The 17532-nt window shown below is 40.0% G+C and overlaps 1 protein-coding gene across 5 annotated transcripts in view; it reads right to left on the bottom strand.

Annotated features, from left to right (window-relative positions):
• COL11A1 (collagen type XI alpha 1 chain) overlaps positions 1-17532 on the bottom strand; it is a 199621-nt gene that overhangs the window by 146655 nt on the left and 35434 nt on the right. For all 5 annotated transcript variants that reach the window (XM_018558297.1, XM_018558298.1, XM_018558302.1 and 2 more), the window contains exons 3-4: positions 12674-12887; positions 10831-10993 (exon numbers count right to left, since the gene is read on the bottom strand). In XM_018558297.1, coding sequence (XP_018413799.1) covers positions 10831-10993; positions 12674-12887 — 377 coding nt within the window. The remainder of the gene's footprint in view (positions 1-10830; positions 10994-12673; positions 12888-17532) is intronic.

Here is a 17532-nt window from a genome sequence, read left to right as displayed (position 1 = left end):
GAAGCAAAAAAAAAAAGTTAAGAGTTAAAAGTGGACAAATTTTCAAGATAAAAACTATCCCTGAAAAGAATATGATAGGATAGAACATTGGTTGTAAGCACATTCACGTGTAAGGATAAATGGCATGTGTTCCTTATTAAACACTAAAGAATTTCTAGTTAAAATATACATGAATTAAATATACGAAATGTCACCAAATTCAGAGGCGTCACAAGGGGGTGTGACTTGCACTGGGTTACACCATCAGACAGGGTGACACTAAAATGACTGACAATAATTTTGGTGTCACCCCTTCTGAAAAGTCGGGCACTTGGTCATGGACCGAGAGACCGACAGCTGCATGAGAGAGGAGGGGACCTGGTAGCATACCTTATCCCACTGGATGAATGTCCCCTCTTCTCTTTGCTGGCATTTATCACAAAGATGTCCGCCGGCAATGAAGTACACGTGACTTTATTACACGCGTGGATAATGATGTCACGTGTATACTTAATGAGGTGTGCACCGGGTGACACCGGCCTGGTGACGCCACTGACCTAATTCATTCAACTCATCTTGGTGCTTGTATAAAAAGCAGCTGCCCTTAAGTTATTTTAATGCTGAACTATTGCCAGTGTCTAAGGCTGGTCAATATCTAACAAAACATCTAACAAAAAAACTAGAGCGTAAAGCAACAGGCCAAATAAGAAAATAATGTAATCTATCTGTAGTGACACACCCACTGCTTCTGCACAGTTCTGGATTGTAGAACGAGGTTAACTGAATTTTACAATAGTCAGTCAAGTGTCACACATGGTTAGTAAAATAAAAATAAAAGAAGACAGATACAATACCGATAAATGGATTAGTAGCACACGGTCTGCTCATTTGTAAAGGGCTGGGCAGTTAAAATGTCATAGTCACAGGTACTCTGTGGCCGTACTGGGAATTACTTCTTTAAATTCTGCATGTGCAAAGTGTTCTCTACTTACTTCTGCCCTGCTGCACTGAGTGGATTAAACCTCATCAGGAAAGAATGTTACAGGACAGAAATACAGGAAAAATACTCGTCTGAGACCTGTAAATTTCATCTCTGGGAAACTCATTACTTTTCCCTGCTTTCTGCAACTTGGAGCTTGAGTGCCCTTCTGTGCCAGAACCGAGACGTGTAAATAAATACACTAGACATGATCAAATTAACACCTGCACTGCCAGGAAACTACACCAGCACTATCAAAAAATGTTAACTCTTTTAACCACTTCAAGACCAGGTGTTTAGACCCCCTTCCTGGCCAGTATTCCGCGTTATACCATTTTTTGGGGACAGATAGAGCTTTCTTTTGGTGGTATTTAATCACCACTGGGGTTTTTAGTTTTTACTATATTAAGGGAAAATTATTGACATTTTTTTTAAAAAAAAGTTATTTTTTCATTATATTAGGAAACAATGATTATTACCCATATTTTTGGTAAAAATATAAAAGACGGGGTCACGTCGGGTAAATAGACACCAAATATGTCAAGCTTTAAAATTGCGTGCACCAGCGAAATCGCAAAAAAACTACCATACCCAAAATTGACCATAGGCGACGCTTTAAAAGCTTTTAACGCTCATCAGTTTAGTGTTATCAGTGATTGATAGCCCTAGAATTATTCTGACGTTCGCGACGATATGTAACATGTGCAGCGTAATGGGCGCAATCGTTGTTTCCGCACGTATGCGCACCCAACGCCTGTTTGCATGCGTGTATGTATGGGATGGGACTTTTAAAAATGCTTTGGTTTTTTAATTCTTTTTATGTGTAACTTTAAATTTTTGGGGGTGAAACTTAAAGATTTTTTTCACTTAACTTTATTGCTATCCCATAGGGGGCTAAGAAACGCCCTTATGTGATAGCAAAAGAAGTGACAGGTCCTCTTTATGGAGACATCAGGGGATCTGCTTTATCAGCTTCTCTCCAGCATCTGAAGCTGGAGAGTGACACAAGAATGCGGACGTGATGTAATATACATCACTTCCGCATTCTGACAGCGGAGAGGGGACCGGAGGGAGTTCGTGTACCGATCTCCCTCTGATCCCCTGTCAGAGTGGCACTATGCTGGTCCCAGGCTCGCACCAGGCACAGCGGAGCCCGTGACCAGCGTGACAGGGAGCCGCGGAGGGGCGCAGGTACTGGGACCTCATACAAGCGATCAGCCGCCTTTATAGCCGGCGGATCGCTTGTATGTTAACAGGCATCGCTGCCTGTTTTAAAAAATCCGCCCGCTCAGATCTAGAGAGCTCCCGGCCGGCTGTTTTTTTTACAACGGCCGGCCCGGAAGTGGTTAATGGTGCAGGTGAAATTTGTATTGGTAGGTATTTCTTTTTAGTCGGTGATATAATGACAATATTTAGATGGAGCCACAAAAGATTATTTGATTTTAAAGTGAGGCCATCAAAATATTAGCAAATGTTATTTTTAAGGTTTCTGAAAGTTTATACAAAGGATACAAGGATACACACTGTTTACCATAAATGGAAAAATGTGATATTTTTTTTATTTAAGCCCCCAGGTTGAACAGAAAAATATAACAGTGTATAGCCAGCTTTATACTTTGATACATCAGACTTCCTGCATGTGAGAGGCAACAGGGTGTGTTTGGGAATACCTCTCCTGCATTTCAATCAAGTAAGCAAACAGGGTTCCCAAATGACCAGGTCACTGATAAAAGAGAGTGTGTGGACTAATGCACTACAGTATAACTGAAATCCTGAAGTTAATACTCAATCTGCATAAAGACTGAATGCCTAGAGAATAAGACACTGAAAGATAACTTTCTCCAGCAATGCCAGTCTCTGCTGTCTGTTGCACTAAATAGTCTGTGCATGGCTTTCCAGGGAATGTGTTAAAGTACAAAGCAAGCTGCAATTCTACCTAGGCAGTCATAAAACAGGACTGTTTATTGTTTTCAAACAGAAGAAGCAACTGCATATTTATCATTTCAATTTGTCTTTGAAGAGTAATTGTCTGACTGTTTGTAGAACAAATTGCAGGGGCCGCCAAAGCAATGCTTTTGTGAAATGAGTCCCATCTGCAAGCTGCACTGATTTCCGGAGTTTCTCCACAATCACCCATTTTGGGTCCCCATAAATCTCAACTCTAAACACCCAATTGGAGGCATTTGGATACCAGATTGCAAAAGTGTTATAAAGGATCGTTCAGATGTCTGTGTAGATTTCTTTACATTCAGCGCAAGGAGTGAGGCCATGATTGCTTGCTTTGTTAAAGCAAATTGCTTTTAGTGACTGATTGTAGTTAAGAGAGTAAAGTAAAAGGCTGCACTTAGTAGGCAATTATAACACCTGCCAAATGCTTGACCTTTAAATACAGAAGAGACAGAATAACATTTTGCAAATATCAGCTGTCTGTACATTTGAATAAAGAATTGCAATGGAGTTAAGCTAATCGGAAAAAAAACAACTACTTTTCTTCAGCTGGAGACATTACTGCTCCAACCCTGTGTGAAAATGCCCCTCTGCTGGAACTCCAGGTACGGTACAAATAGAGCCCAACCATGCATGAACTCTGTAGGAAAGCGGAAAGTGGAAAGTGGCAAGATGATGACATCATATCATATACAACTTTTTTTAACCTGAAAATAGTGCACTGCAGCCCTGCCTAGGACCACCCATATTCTAGCATTTCACCCAAAATGGGCTTGATCATGTCCTTCTTAGGTTTAACTTTAGAGAGGGATGGTCCTAGGCAGGCTGTAGTGCAGTATATCTGGGTTTAATAAAGTTGGGTATGATCTGATGTCCGCGCTGTGCAACATCTCTATGTGTAAACACTTTATTAAAGCCCAATCTGCTCAATTCGGCCGCCAGAGCCCTTCAGTTCAGTCAAACTGAAGGGCTGCTGTTCGGGCTATTCACAATAGTCCGTACAGCAGCCGAAGGCATATGCTTCGGTTCGACTGAGCCGAAGTGACAGCCGAAGCATGGAGACCAATCTCCACGCAAAGGACAACTTAGCGTAGCCAGATGTAATCTCATGGCTCGCTCCGCCCAGTTGTAATGACAGATCAGCATCCCCAAATGACTTGGGGACGCTGATCTGTCATTGAACAATAACAACTGGGCGGAGCCGGCTGTGACATCATGGTCGGCTCCGCCCAGTTGTTATTCATTGGCCAGAACCTGCTAGAAGACTCAGGTATGTGCCGGCCAATAGGAAACAGTTGTTTTTATTTTGTTTTTATTTTGCCGGCATCTGTCAGATGCTCCATTAAGCGCATGTGATCGGGACGATGTGCACCATTTTTTTTCTCAGTTTTTTTTTCTTTTGATTAAAATATTGTTTTGTTTTACTTTTCTATTTGTTACAAGATTTTAAAAACATTTTCAACATTTTTTTCTTTTGTTTTTTTATTCATTTCACTTTTTTTCTATTCTGCTCGCCACTTCGGAGGTACCGAGCAGAATAGCTGAACCAAATGCAGCTCGTCGGCTGAGTCAAACTCCTTCTGCACTTCGGCTCAGCCAAACATGCAAAGGTTTGGCTATGAATACACTAAGGATAATAGCATTGGCCTTTGGCTGACCGAAGGCAGCCGATATATGGCTGATTTAGCCGATGTACAGTTGAAATCAGCCGTACAAGATTGATATGAATAGCCTAACAGCATTCCACTCACTTCACTTCGGCTCGGTTATTCACTCGGCTGCCTTCGGCAGCTTTGTGAATAACCCCCCAAATCTTTTTCAGACTAGCCCAAAAACTGGTGCAATGCAACTTTAAAGTTTTGATATGATATTTACTACATAAAAAGGATTTATCCCCTTGCCACCAACTCCCAGACAACCTTTGGGGAGCTCTTAATGGCAGGAGTTGGAGACAAGCTTCTAAATCAGGTGATCTCTGTGCTTGGCTGTCACAGCTGCCAAAAGATTGGGAGCCCATCCCATTGGCTCAAGCTTGTGAATAGTGATCAAGAGCTGTTGGCGTCAGTTCGGTCACTGTGCTGGGAGTTCACTAGTAAACATGCTATCAACACAAAAGAGCAGGCTGGCTGATGCATATATGTGTGCAACCAGTGGTAATGTATACCCGTTGTTCTGCATTATGCTGACACAAAGGTGTTAAGATAAGGACTATCTGGGGGTCATTACAGAATATTATAGTGACTTGCTTAAAATAGAACATGCATGCTTACTAAGGGGCTGATTTATATACTAAGATACTGTATAGCCACTAGATGGAGCCGAGGAGCATAGCTCTTTCCTATGCTCACTGGCTCCATCTATTGGACATACAGCAATGCAAATTTATTCTCTGTACAAATGGTTCACTTATCATTTGTTATGTAGTGAAACATGCAAACTGCAATAGGTGCAAATAACAGGGATGCCAGTATGCAGTAAAATACTGGCTTTCACATGATTTATTATTACTATTTATTAGCACAGCTTTTTTCAACTCGGTTTTTCTCATTAACTGTGACAGCTTTTCAAAACATGTGTGAATGTTATTAGAATCTTTTTATCATAAAAGTAGGTTTTGTTAAAGTGTATTGCTTCTTTAAGTCAGGCTATGATGATATATAAGTCTTCCTATGAACCCCAAATGCAGACTTGTGAAATATTGCTTTTAGCATGGAATACTTTCAGGATTGTGCCACTGCAAAATCCAAGGAGGGAGAATAAACACACACTCACTTCGAGCCAAGGAGCTGACAGACATATTTCAGCACTTTCCAAAGACGGAAAACCACTGTGTGGATATCGCCCAAAGCTCCACTTTAAGTTAAATCACTTACAAAGAAGAAAAAATAAACATTTGAAGTTATCTTATTCTATAAACTACAGTAGTCTGAAAACATTTTCAACACAAGGATCTGCCATTTACAACATATATCCAGTTCCTTCATATAATATGAAATCGCAGCTTAAGAGTAACACATTTTCAGACAGTGCATCACAAAGAAAACAAAGTATCGGGAGCTGTACGGGCTATTGTGAATAGCCGTACAGCACCCCCTCGGTTCTCCTGAACCGAAGGGGTCCTGGTGCCGAAGCTAGCCGAAGGATCGGCCGAAGCTACGGCCAGATCCTTCGGCAGCTTTGTGAATAGACCCCATAGTCTATTAGATTTCAACGAGATTTAGTGAACTGCCATTGCTGACTTGTTTTTGGAAGGTCCAATGCTATTATGCTTTGGGTATACATACCCAAAACCTTTTTATTAAAAACGTTTTTGATAAAGTAGGGAATGATTATAACCCCCATGTTTTATTGCCACCTGGGTTGATTCACCTTCTCTGTTTGTCCTGATGGCTATTGTCAAAAAATGGGAAATCTAAAATTTTACAGCTGTCATCTGAACAAGAGGTGATAGTAAATCTTCCGATGGGGACAAAAATCTAAAAGGGGATTTCTGCTAACTTTGGAGATTTGCTTTCACTTCCTATTGCATCTCCAGGACAGGAAGTAAAGGGAAATCTCCACAATGAGGCACAAACAGCCAAAAAATAAACTGATAATAGTTTCAACCCTTCCCTACTCTATCGAAAACTGGAAAAAAGGTTTGACCAATTATACACTTTATTGAGTGACTACCCTCCTCCAAACTTGTGGTCATTAAAGAGTCGGGACACTGGTATGTACATTCTTGTTCCAAATCAGTGGCACCAAGTTCCTAAGGATGAAAACCACGTAGTCTGTATGGTCAATAATAAGTAAATAATGGAAGCTTTCACATTCTGGTTCCTTTTAAAGTAAATCTTTAGAGAGACACATGTATACTGCCATTGCAGAATTCTCATTGTACATATGCTAGTTGCATGGCTGGCAACTCACAGCCAGAGGTCACATGGGATTCTTCACCATTACCTTTGTAAATCATGTGATCATGATTAAACATTAGTTTGAACAAAAATAAGAGGGTGGAGCTAAAAACTGACGTGTCCCGCAGAGCTGCAATGTACATTTCAGTGAGTAATACTGATTGCACACTTTATGGGTCCTCAGGCATTTATTTTAATTAGATCCCCAGCACCAGAGTCTTATCACATCTTAGGCAAAGATCTGGATCAGTTATAGGTTATTCAATAAAGGTATTATAATACTTTTCTGTAAATCCTAGGTTAATCAAATAGAACACATAGAATGGAATTGGTTTACTATCCATCTGAAGGTGCCCTAATAATTGTATAGAGAAAATACACAGGCTGCCATTACTGAACTCTCTTTTCAAAACTGCTCATTGTCTGGTTGTTGATACAAAGGCTTTAATACTTTTTGAGCCACTGACCTAAACCAAGTATGCAGATAAGGGCTTCTGGGCTTTCCCCTGACTTGCTGCATGTTTGGTTCAGGTCATTAGGGTTGATTTACTGTAGGCAAATAGAGCATTCACTTGCTAAAGGAGTGAATGGGGAGAAATGTTACTTTGCAAAGAATACCTGATCGTGTGCAACGAAATAATCACAACTTACTAAGCTAATGAAAAGTGCAAATTCCCTTGCAAAGTCTATTTGCCTTTGGTAAATCAACCCCAATGACTTAGAAAACATCAATGCCAGAGAAAGCCAGCCTGCTAGCAATTTCTGCAGAATATCAGTCTACTCGTGTCATTGTGATTAGAATCACAGGCATTTTAATATGCAATATTATTAATTAATATTCAATTTTACTGGGAGCATGTTCTCAAATGATTCATAACCTTTTAAATGCAGGATTGCAGATCTACTCGGTCAAAAGCCCTTCACTGGAGAAACATGATCATTTAAAATGTACAGCACAGGCAATTACTAAACCATTACTTGAAAAGTTAACATTTATAAACTACACACACTCATAAATATTTACACTGAAATATCTCTTGCTGAAATGCTCCTAAATTCAAAGAGGTCAAGATTATAAAATTGTTTCCGCCAAGTAACTGAAGAGTAAAGTCTATTTATTTCTATAAGTAATGAACACAGGAAAGAAAAAATAAATCTGTTTAGTTCAAAACAATGATGATGCTTGCATACAAAGTACAAGCAGGCTTAGTGGTGCTGCATCGCTCTAATACAAAGAGGTATCTTTCTAAGAAGATATTTATAAACTGAGCAGAAAAGTAACTAATACGCACACCCATATTGGATGCTATCTAGATTCCAATCATTGTTTTTATGTAGTAGATGTGATCTCAGCATCATTACTTTATGAAAGGGGAGCATTAAGCAGAGTTGGTAAATTTTCTTCCAATAGATTTATTGTTCTGACAAAATAAAAGCAGTACTGAGAGTGTTTGGATTGTGATAAATGTCCATTATTAGGGCAGAGGGGAGAGAAACATGTTTCTTACTGAATTTAATAGTCCCTTAACTTCTGACAATGAAGCATGTAAAGCTGTAGTTAAAGCCTATGTATAGCCAAAATGTGTGTGTGTGTCTGTGTGTGTAAGCTATTTGGATTAGCGCACAGACACCTCTCCATCAGTGACCACATCGGAGTCCGTAGCTCTTCTCCAGCTGTGTATGTCTGCCCAATATTTGCACTATATGTTCAATAATTATGATATAATCAACTGATGGTTGAATGTCCCCAAAGGGGATACAGATACCACTACAAACTTCACAGAGGGTCAAGCCCTTTCTCACTTCAAAACTAAAAAAACAAGATTTTGCTTAGAGATGCACTTTAAAGTACCACCCTGTCAGACCTACCCTGGATCAAAACATGGGGTTGAATCTCATCTTGGGTAGTTTTCATGCACAGCCTAACCCTAGAATCCAAGGGGGCTCTTCAAGGTTCTCAGGCTGATCTCTTACACAGTTATCTGCATGAATCAGTTCACATCTATTGCTGTGCGATCCAGACCATGTAGCATTTTTTTTCGTCTGCACCGGACCGGAACGCAGGCAATATTTTGCCACACGTGCGATCGCACTGCGGGTTGGGTCGTGGCTGCAGTGCCATTGAGGTCAATGCAGCGCCATGCCCCCTCCCACCCCAGAACGAAGGGGGGAGTTGAGTGTGCATTCCATCAGCAACCACTCTGGAACGCACCACAACTGGTGTGGACTGGCCCTAAATGAGCTTTAAACAAGACCTGTGCAAGCACTGTGGAGCAGTATTTTCTGTTTACATTACAGATTAGTAGACCGGAAAGCTGCCAAGTGACCACTGGATGCGAGAAGCAGAGTGAGTCCTTAGACAGGGACTACAGTAGTACCGCAGTAAGTTTGAGGATAAATTACTCCACAGTGACTATAGCTACAGAGGTCAGGGAGGGTTTTTATTAAAGCTTATTTACTGCTTGTAAATATTTACATTTCTAAAGCCTGGCCACAGGTACATGTTAAAGTTAACCTGCACAGGGAACAACACAGAGGCTGCCATTGCTGACCTCTTCAGAAAATGCCATGATGTGGCTGATTGTTTCTGGCCTCAATACTTGTTACTGACCTGAAATAATCATGCATCTAGTAAAGCCAAATGAAAGTCAGAATTTATGGTCTGCATACTTGTTCCAATTCCGCAAGTATTAAAGACTTTAAATTAAAAAAATAGCCAAGAAAATACAATTTTCCAAAAGAGAGTTTCACAATGTCATTCTATTTTTTTTTCTCAGTACAGGATACACTTTAGTACTATCACTTAGTTCTTTGTTCAGTCGTTTACAAATAAAACAAACACAATAACCAGGAAATAACAATCTCATTAGGGCTGTTGATTACAAAACCTTTAATAGTTTTTGCTGTAGTATTTAAACTGACCATGCATCTCCCTAGGCCACAGACCTAACCACTTTATGACCAATTAAAACCCTGTTCCTTCTTCACAATTTTATTTAACCAAATCAAACACTTACTTTGGGAATAGTCAAACAACAAAACCATAGCCAGCACAGAATGTATGGGAAGCTTAAAACAGGGGGCTTCTGTTAGCTTTACCATACTAAAAAAACAATAGGGAAAGTATCAGAGCCTGGACCACCAACAAACATACACATAGGAGTAAGGTGGTTCACAACTCAGTGAAAGAGCAGGTGCAAACACATGTAAGTGTCAAGTCCCTTATTTGATGTCCTAGGACTATATCTAACATAATGGCTCATGCATAGGGCCAGACCACCAAAATTGAGAAAGTAGAGGTGGTTTTATGTTTCCTGAACTGTAAACTGCCTTTTGACTGCTCTCTACACCATGTGCTATCCCCCCACACCAACAGATTTGAGGCCGAATATAGCCACAAATGCTCAGAGGTGGCCTATAAATACCATTATAGTAAATACAACCCTGGTTATCAGTCAGGTGTGGCTAGGGCAGCAGGATGTCTAAATACAGCTCTGAACAGTCTTCTCTTAGGGTGCTTGTCCAGTATGACTCTTAGTTCCCTATGTTACTAGACAAGCAGAAGGCAATGTGAAGTAGGACCTGACCAAACACCAGACCAACCTAACCAGTTAGCATGGTGCTAGGGGAGACCCTGGGGAGGGCCATGCCCTCTCATTCATTTTTCAAAGTATATTTAAAACAGAACCTTACTAGGACATCACAAGAAATTAGGTCAGTCAGTACAACTAGTAGCAGGCTCAAGTACACACCTCCCACAATGTGAGGCTCTCTTGATGATATAAAAATTTGGAAGTGCAGGAATACTGTACAAGAACAGCATGAAAGACGAGGACTGCCTAAAGAGGTGTACTTGTTACAGTTACATAAATATTGCATTCATGAGGTAAACCAATAATCCGATTCTCATCATTAAATGGCGTGAATAATTCCAGGATATTTTGTAGCTCAGTAACATACTGTATGTGATAATAAGTAATGAAACATGCTTTAGTTTGCTATTTTAAGTGGGTGTTACGTTCTGACCTGAAAAACTTCCTCTTCCAGGATGCGAGTCCCAAATACAGCAATGCCATTGGTATCCACCACAGGACGGTCACTTCTCGGTAAGGGTTTGGATATCTTTTTTTTGCAGTCCACAATCATTGTGATGGTCTTCTTTTCCACACTGATTGCAATCCGGTGCCACCTACAAAGCAAAGACAGATCTGTAAAAGGTCCCATAATGTGCAGCAAGAATCAAACGCAGCGTGGGTGTAAAGAGATACTTCCCACCTGAACAACAAAAAGTACTGCATGTCACAAGGCTGCCCAGCACAGCCCAACACACCTGGGGTTAACAGACCGCAAAAGCTCTTAATATAGAATGCCACAAACACAGCAGTGATTCATCTGAGCACTGAAGTCTGCAACTATTAATTAACAAATGCATAAAACAGGCTAAGACTTTTTGAGCACTTCCTTCAATATTTAAAATAGCCAGAGAGGTATGTAAATATTTTGGAATAGCTTTATTAAGACAAGGTTTTTTTTTTAAGATAGGAAAATACTTATCCAAAATATGCAATAAAGTAAAGCTTCCAGCATTCTGCCAAACTGTGCTATAATTCAGATACAAAATGATGTAAGAAAATAAAGTTTAATTAAAAAGGGAAATAAAGGTGTAAAATTGAAACTGAGGAGGTCATAGACCAGGCCCCCTACATTTCATAATACTGAATAAAAGCTCAGTCAGAAGCAGAGAAGGAAAACCTCTTTTTTCACATGGGCACGAGATGAAGACATACCATTTGTGCATACTGTACATCTGCCCTCTGGGACTTAAAGGCCCATTTTGTACTAGATGTGGGTCAAATGGGTGCTGGGACCTCCCTCCCCCTGCCCCTATTGTCACAAAAGCCTATAACATGGCTCACTTCTATTGAGCTGTCACTCAATACAAAGTAAATACAAGCTCTTACTTGGCTGTTAGGTGAATGGGGGTCTATAAAAAGGGCACACTGTCTGCCACTGATAGGTGCTGAATTTATCTGTGGTTATCATCATTTAAACCATTTTTTCTGACCTTGGGTTGTCATGCACAGGTTGTCAAATACAGTACTTCAGAGAGCCTCTCTGACAACATAATGCCATAGCCTTTTAAAAACCAGAGCTCTGCCTTAAGGCATATATAAATCAAGGTTGAAATATAAATATTGTTATCCTGGTTCTGATTTACAATTTGTGCTATTTATTAGGTAAGGCTTAGCTTGGCAGGTCAGTGTACATTCTTGGCATGCCTCGGTGCAGGGAGGAATAAATGTGCAGGAGTTACGTCATCTGAGGCCAGACAATCAGGATGGCCAAGAATGCCAAACCAAGAATAAAACCTAGACAAGATATTGGCACTGGTGATGGAGCTCAAGGGCATTGCATCTCTGGAGGGATGGTAAGAATTGAGGAGTTTAGTTCAACTTTAAATTCTTAGTGGGTTTCATGCGGTTTGTTAGATTTACTTTGTAGGGGGTTGGAACAACTTCAGTTAAATTATATATAATTATATAATCAGTCATGCTATGACTTGGATCCTAAAGTGGGCTGAAGACCCTCTCCCCATTCCCATGTGATGGCGCTGGATGACCGAGGAACAATTCACCAAGCACCAGTTCTGTCATGTATGAGAAAAGGGATTAAATCATGTACTAATCTGTATTCAGTGGTATTTTTTATTAACAAAAATTGTTTTTCTATTTGTAGGTTTGTTTCAGCAACTCCTGGGTTACAAAAAAACAAGCAGCTGTACAGAACACTATGACCTTTAGAGACACAGGTATTACTTTGGTCTACAGGCATATCCTTTTAGTTGACATAGTTTAAAGGCATTACTTACTTTCCATCTGCAACATTGACAGTGCTAAAAATGGGATAGTCTTCTGGTGAGGGTAGTCGATTCTGATCTTCATAAAGGAAGACAGGAGACCTGCCAACCTCAACGCCTATCTGCTGTGTTCCTTCCCCACTGTATATTGACAGGATAAATGACTGCAGGCCTTTCTTGGGCTTTACTGTCAGCAGGATTGAGAAATCCTTTGGAAATACCCCCCCTGAAACAGAACGATATAACATTAGCAAACAGCACTACAAAAACAAAAATATACATAATACATGAGGGTTATCCTCTGCAAAATAGTAAAATGCCTTAAACTAACTGTATATAGTTTAAAAGGTAAGATATCTGTTCGATTCGACAGTATATGTGTACACAAAATAATCTATCCTCAAGTTGCTCAACTGAGAAGCCTTAATAAAAATGCCTGCTCTTCTACCTTTTATAGCATACCAGCTGCATGACATTAAAGCTGACAAGACTGCCCCAGAACTAATATGTGAGCTGTGTCAGACAGGGGCAAGCAACCAGAGATTTCTCTGTCAGCTATAAAACATTATGACAAATTGGCCATGGTTCAGTAAAGGATTTGCAACATTTTTCTAGTGACATGGTTGCATTGGAAAGGGCTGTGCCTAATTCATGAAAGCCTTGTAACAATTTTGATGATAGTATTGATGTCTGTGACAGATTCAGTTGCATCTTATTTACGACACTTTCCCGATACAAATTCAATAAAATATAGCGCCATTTTGGAGATAAGGAAGCTGACGGTAAATGACCACATCTGTAGTTGCTAGGCACAAGCAGCTGTTAACATCCTAGCAATTAATGATGCAGGGCTTAAAATTATAGATTATAGTATGGCCTCCCTCAGAGTGACAGTTGATGGGTGATGCCGAGAGGCTAGTTCCCCAACAGGTCCACCTTACTTGTGAATGACAGCAGGTGGCAGTGGGCAGATTCCATAGCTGCTAGCCAGTAGGTAGAGCCTGATGGGTGATTCTGAGAGGCTAGTTCCACATCAGGTCCCCCCTGCTTGCGATTGAGAGAAGATGGCAATGCGAAGATGCCATTACTACTAGACCACCCACTAGTGACTATGAAATCCACCCACTACCGTCCACTGTCAATCACAAGGAAGGCCGACCTGATGGGGAACTGGTCTTTCAGCGTCACTCATAAGGCTCCTCCCACTGTAAATTCAAGGAGGACCTAATTGGGGGACTAGTACCTCAACATAATCCATCAGGTTTCAACTACACAACAGCTAAATTACTCTGCAGGCAGGAGTTCAGTTACACAGAAGCTGTGATTTTATCAGACTTAGTATTACTAAGCTGCATTAAGGATGGAGTGTCCTTCTGGTGAATACCAGAAATACCAGGCTGCCAGTACCAGGCTGCTGGGAAATTAAGTTAAAGCCTAGTTCAAAACATATCAAGCATATTTAACCAGCAATTGTCCTTTATCTGGAATGTATTATCTACTACATTTCAACAGCCCTTCAAGTCAACATTTGGCTGTTTTATTTTAAATGTGGATTTTATCTGGAAGTCTGCTTGAGGCCATACAATAGATAGGTGCCTGTCGGGTTGATTCAGTTAAAGAAGAAACATGTCTCACAATTAGTGTTTATGAGCAACTTAAAACACTTACACATATCATACATGTTGTAAATATGTAGATTCATCTTAAGTGTAAGCCACAATTAGATTTGTTTTGGATAGAGTGGGGAAAGGTTAAAACTTATGTTAGACTTTTGTTTCTTTGACTGTGGAGATTTATTCTAATTTCTCTCATGGGTACACAGAAATAGAAAGTTCTTTGTTAATAATTTAGGGAAAGTATAGAACCCCCTCACAAGCTTTTTATTGCTGTGTCCAAGTTGCATTTGTGGTCCATCAATATCTACGAGTGAAAGGTGGAATTACTCTCCAAGCAGAGTTCCAGCACCTAGAGGTACCTGCTATAGTTGAGGGAGTCACTAAATAACTTTACACTGTACACTGATTAAACAGAGTGGCAACATGCAAAACGAGCACTTGTATGGATGTGGCGTATGTGAGATGCTTGTTTGTCTTGTTGCTGGTATTCTGTGTGTGCTTTCTTTATTTGAAAAAATTGAGCGCAATTTGTAGTGTCCTTATCATTTAGTAACTAAATAAGCTAGCCTCTGTACAAATAAAGGCCACATTTTCAATTTAGTCAGTAAATTAAAAACATTCAGGGTGAACTTTAATAACTGAAAAGTCAAAAACAATTAGGCAAAATATGCAAATGCAGGAAATAGTCTGACAGAATGGCAAATGCCACATAAACAAACTTGTGTGGTCTGGAAAATGACAGGGCTTGTTTGCTTTGGTATTTGCTTCTTATGTTATATCCCAGAGAATCTGATATATTACAAATATACAGAATATTAGAAAAATTAAATATGTTCTGTATTCCTTTGAAGTCTCCAAAGGTTGCATATTCAGTTGTTACAAGTCTTCAGCTACATAGAGATTGGCAAACATGTGCAAGAGATTTATTTAATGTAATGACAATGACAAATTGTAGAATTATGACCACAATGCCCTAAGAAGAACTTAAAGAATGCTATAAGGTAGCTGTGTGATAAAGTTAGGCATGTAACTGGCACTCATGTTCTGGGAAACTGCAGTGAAGATACAGGGAACTTGCATAGTGCTGTAGGGTACTCATAAATAAGAAAGTGGACCTGATGCCAACACTATCACCATTACTACACAACAAGCATTGTATAGTACCTGAATGTCATCTAACCTTAGTTATGCAATAGCTGGTGTTCCCTGAATTGAAGGGAAACATCATTCATGTTTCCTATGTTTCCTCGTCAAGAACCTCACCCCTCCTTCCTGCTTTTTATGCAGCACTACGGGCCAATACTATGATGTCTCTTACTGGGCAGTAACAGGGTGTGTGTACGGGGGTGGAGATTTTGGCCAGTTTAATATCGGGGAAGATGGGTTAATATTTGCCCCTTCAATTAATAACTCTGGATGTTGAGATTAACCTAGGTTGTCTACAATGAATGGATTAATTATTAAAATACCTTTTTAAACTCCCCCTCTAGATGTAGTTTGTAAAAAAAGTGGTCTTCTGAATATGTCCTCCACCCACCAGTTCCACTTCCAGCAGTAGAGCCCTGGTCCTACTGGTGCTTTCATTGGCATAAAGAACATAAAAGCATGCATAAAGCAGGTCATGTTGGATGCAATGGTCCAATCTGGAACATGGCTTGCAGTCCTAGCTATGAGCCAAATCTAACAGTACATATATATAACTATATATATATTTAAAAGAATGAGGACTTGAAGGCAGAGTCGTTTTGTTCAATGTACTCTTTTAGAGCAGGGCATCATGGTGAGCCGTCCAAAAAATCTTCTACTGTTTTATAGACTACAAGGAATTTGAATGAAAGGGGAATTGTATGTAGAGACATCAAGGTACCAATCCTTTATTGTAGTGGCTGCAAAAGTTTTCTTTTTCTAGGATTTTGTTGCTTTATTTGTACCTGGTGATCCAGCCAGTAAGACGCTTATTTTTTATCTTCCTTTAACAGATCCAGCTACCCAGCAAAAGTGTCAGATAGAGGGTTCAGACACACCATTTAACACTGACAAGGGTGCTTACTGTGGTCTGCTTTTATTAATGTATTTAAAATGTTTATCCCCAAAGGCAAACAAATGTTGCTGTAGCTGCTTAAAAAGTGTTTGCTTGAGTATGGATTTAATTTATTAGTTAAGTCCACTGTAAATTTGAAAGTGCTGCTATCCAAGGGTGGCCCCTTTGCTCCTCCTTAATTGTAGCCACCCTAAGATAGGAAATGTGTCACTAGCTGGAACACCAGGTGAAAATAAAAGAAAAATGCCTAAAAAAAGAAAACTACTACAGCTGCCACATTTAGGCGACAGGATTCACACCTAGGCGACAGTGTTTTTGCTTATTCGTACGTGCGCTTTTGCACTTTGTTTTGCTCGCTTTTATGAGCATAAATCACGTGTTTTTGTGAGCAGCTTGCAACAGGTTGATGCAAAAGAGGTAACGTGTATAAAACGCATGCAGAAACGCAGCAAACTAGCATTTTGGGCATCTCCATTGAAGTCCATGGGGCCTAGAAGCACTTAATCTGCCAAAAAGAAGCTCATGTACTTTTTTCAGCGACGGGCATTTTGCTACAAGCGACAAAATGCTCAGATGTGAACAGGGCCATAGACATGAATGGGATTTTGTTTTGGACGGTTTTTTTTTTACGACAGAAAAAGCGCTACAAAGTGCTAGTTGTGAACCAGGACTTCAGGATTGGTAAACTGCAAGGTATATTATTATTAGTATATATTTTTGTTTGGGGTTTAGGTAGGCTTTAAAGTTTTTTCCCACTTTTGCACCCAAATTGGGATAACACCTATTTTTTTTGTGCCACATGTTCCCATTTATATAGTATAACTTGCTGTGTCATGTTCTATTCTGAAAGAGTTCTCAGAACAGAATTTTGCTCCAGAATGCAAGGGGGGTGGAAAGGATAATGGTGACATAATTTACCCTCTCTGTTCTGTGCTGGCAGATCTTATTATTAGTTGTAAACTATATTTGAACAATGTTAAACATCTAGAAGCATTGTATGTTAATAAGAGGAAACTCCGTCTGTCTTTAATCTTTCTATGGGAACAGCCAGAGTTTCCTATCCAAGATATCACCAGCAACACTATGGGGTCTATTCACAAAGCTGCCGAAGGATCTGGTCGTAGCTTCGGCCGATCCTTCGGCTGGCTTCGGCCCCAGGACCCCTTCGGTTCAGGAGAACTGAGGGGGTGCTGTATGGGCTATTCACAATAGCC

The sequence above is a fragment of the Nanorana parkeri genome, unplaced genomic scaffold (assembly GCF_000935625.1).
Source record: "Nanorana parkeri isolate BGI_ZX_2015 unplaced genomic scaffold, ASM93562v1 scaffold330, whole genome shotgun sequence".
In the NCBI taxonomy this organism is placed as follows: domain Eukaryota; kingdom Metazoa; phylum Chordata; class Amphibia; order Anura; family Dicroglossidae; genus Nanorana; species Nanorana parkeri.
The sequence above is the reverse complement of the archived record's forward strand: the minus strand, read 5'-3'. Positions and strand labels throughout refer to the sequence as shown.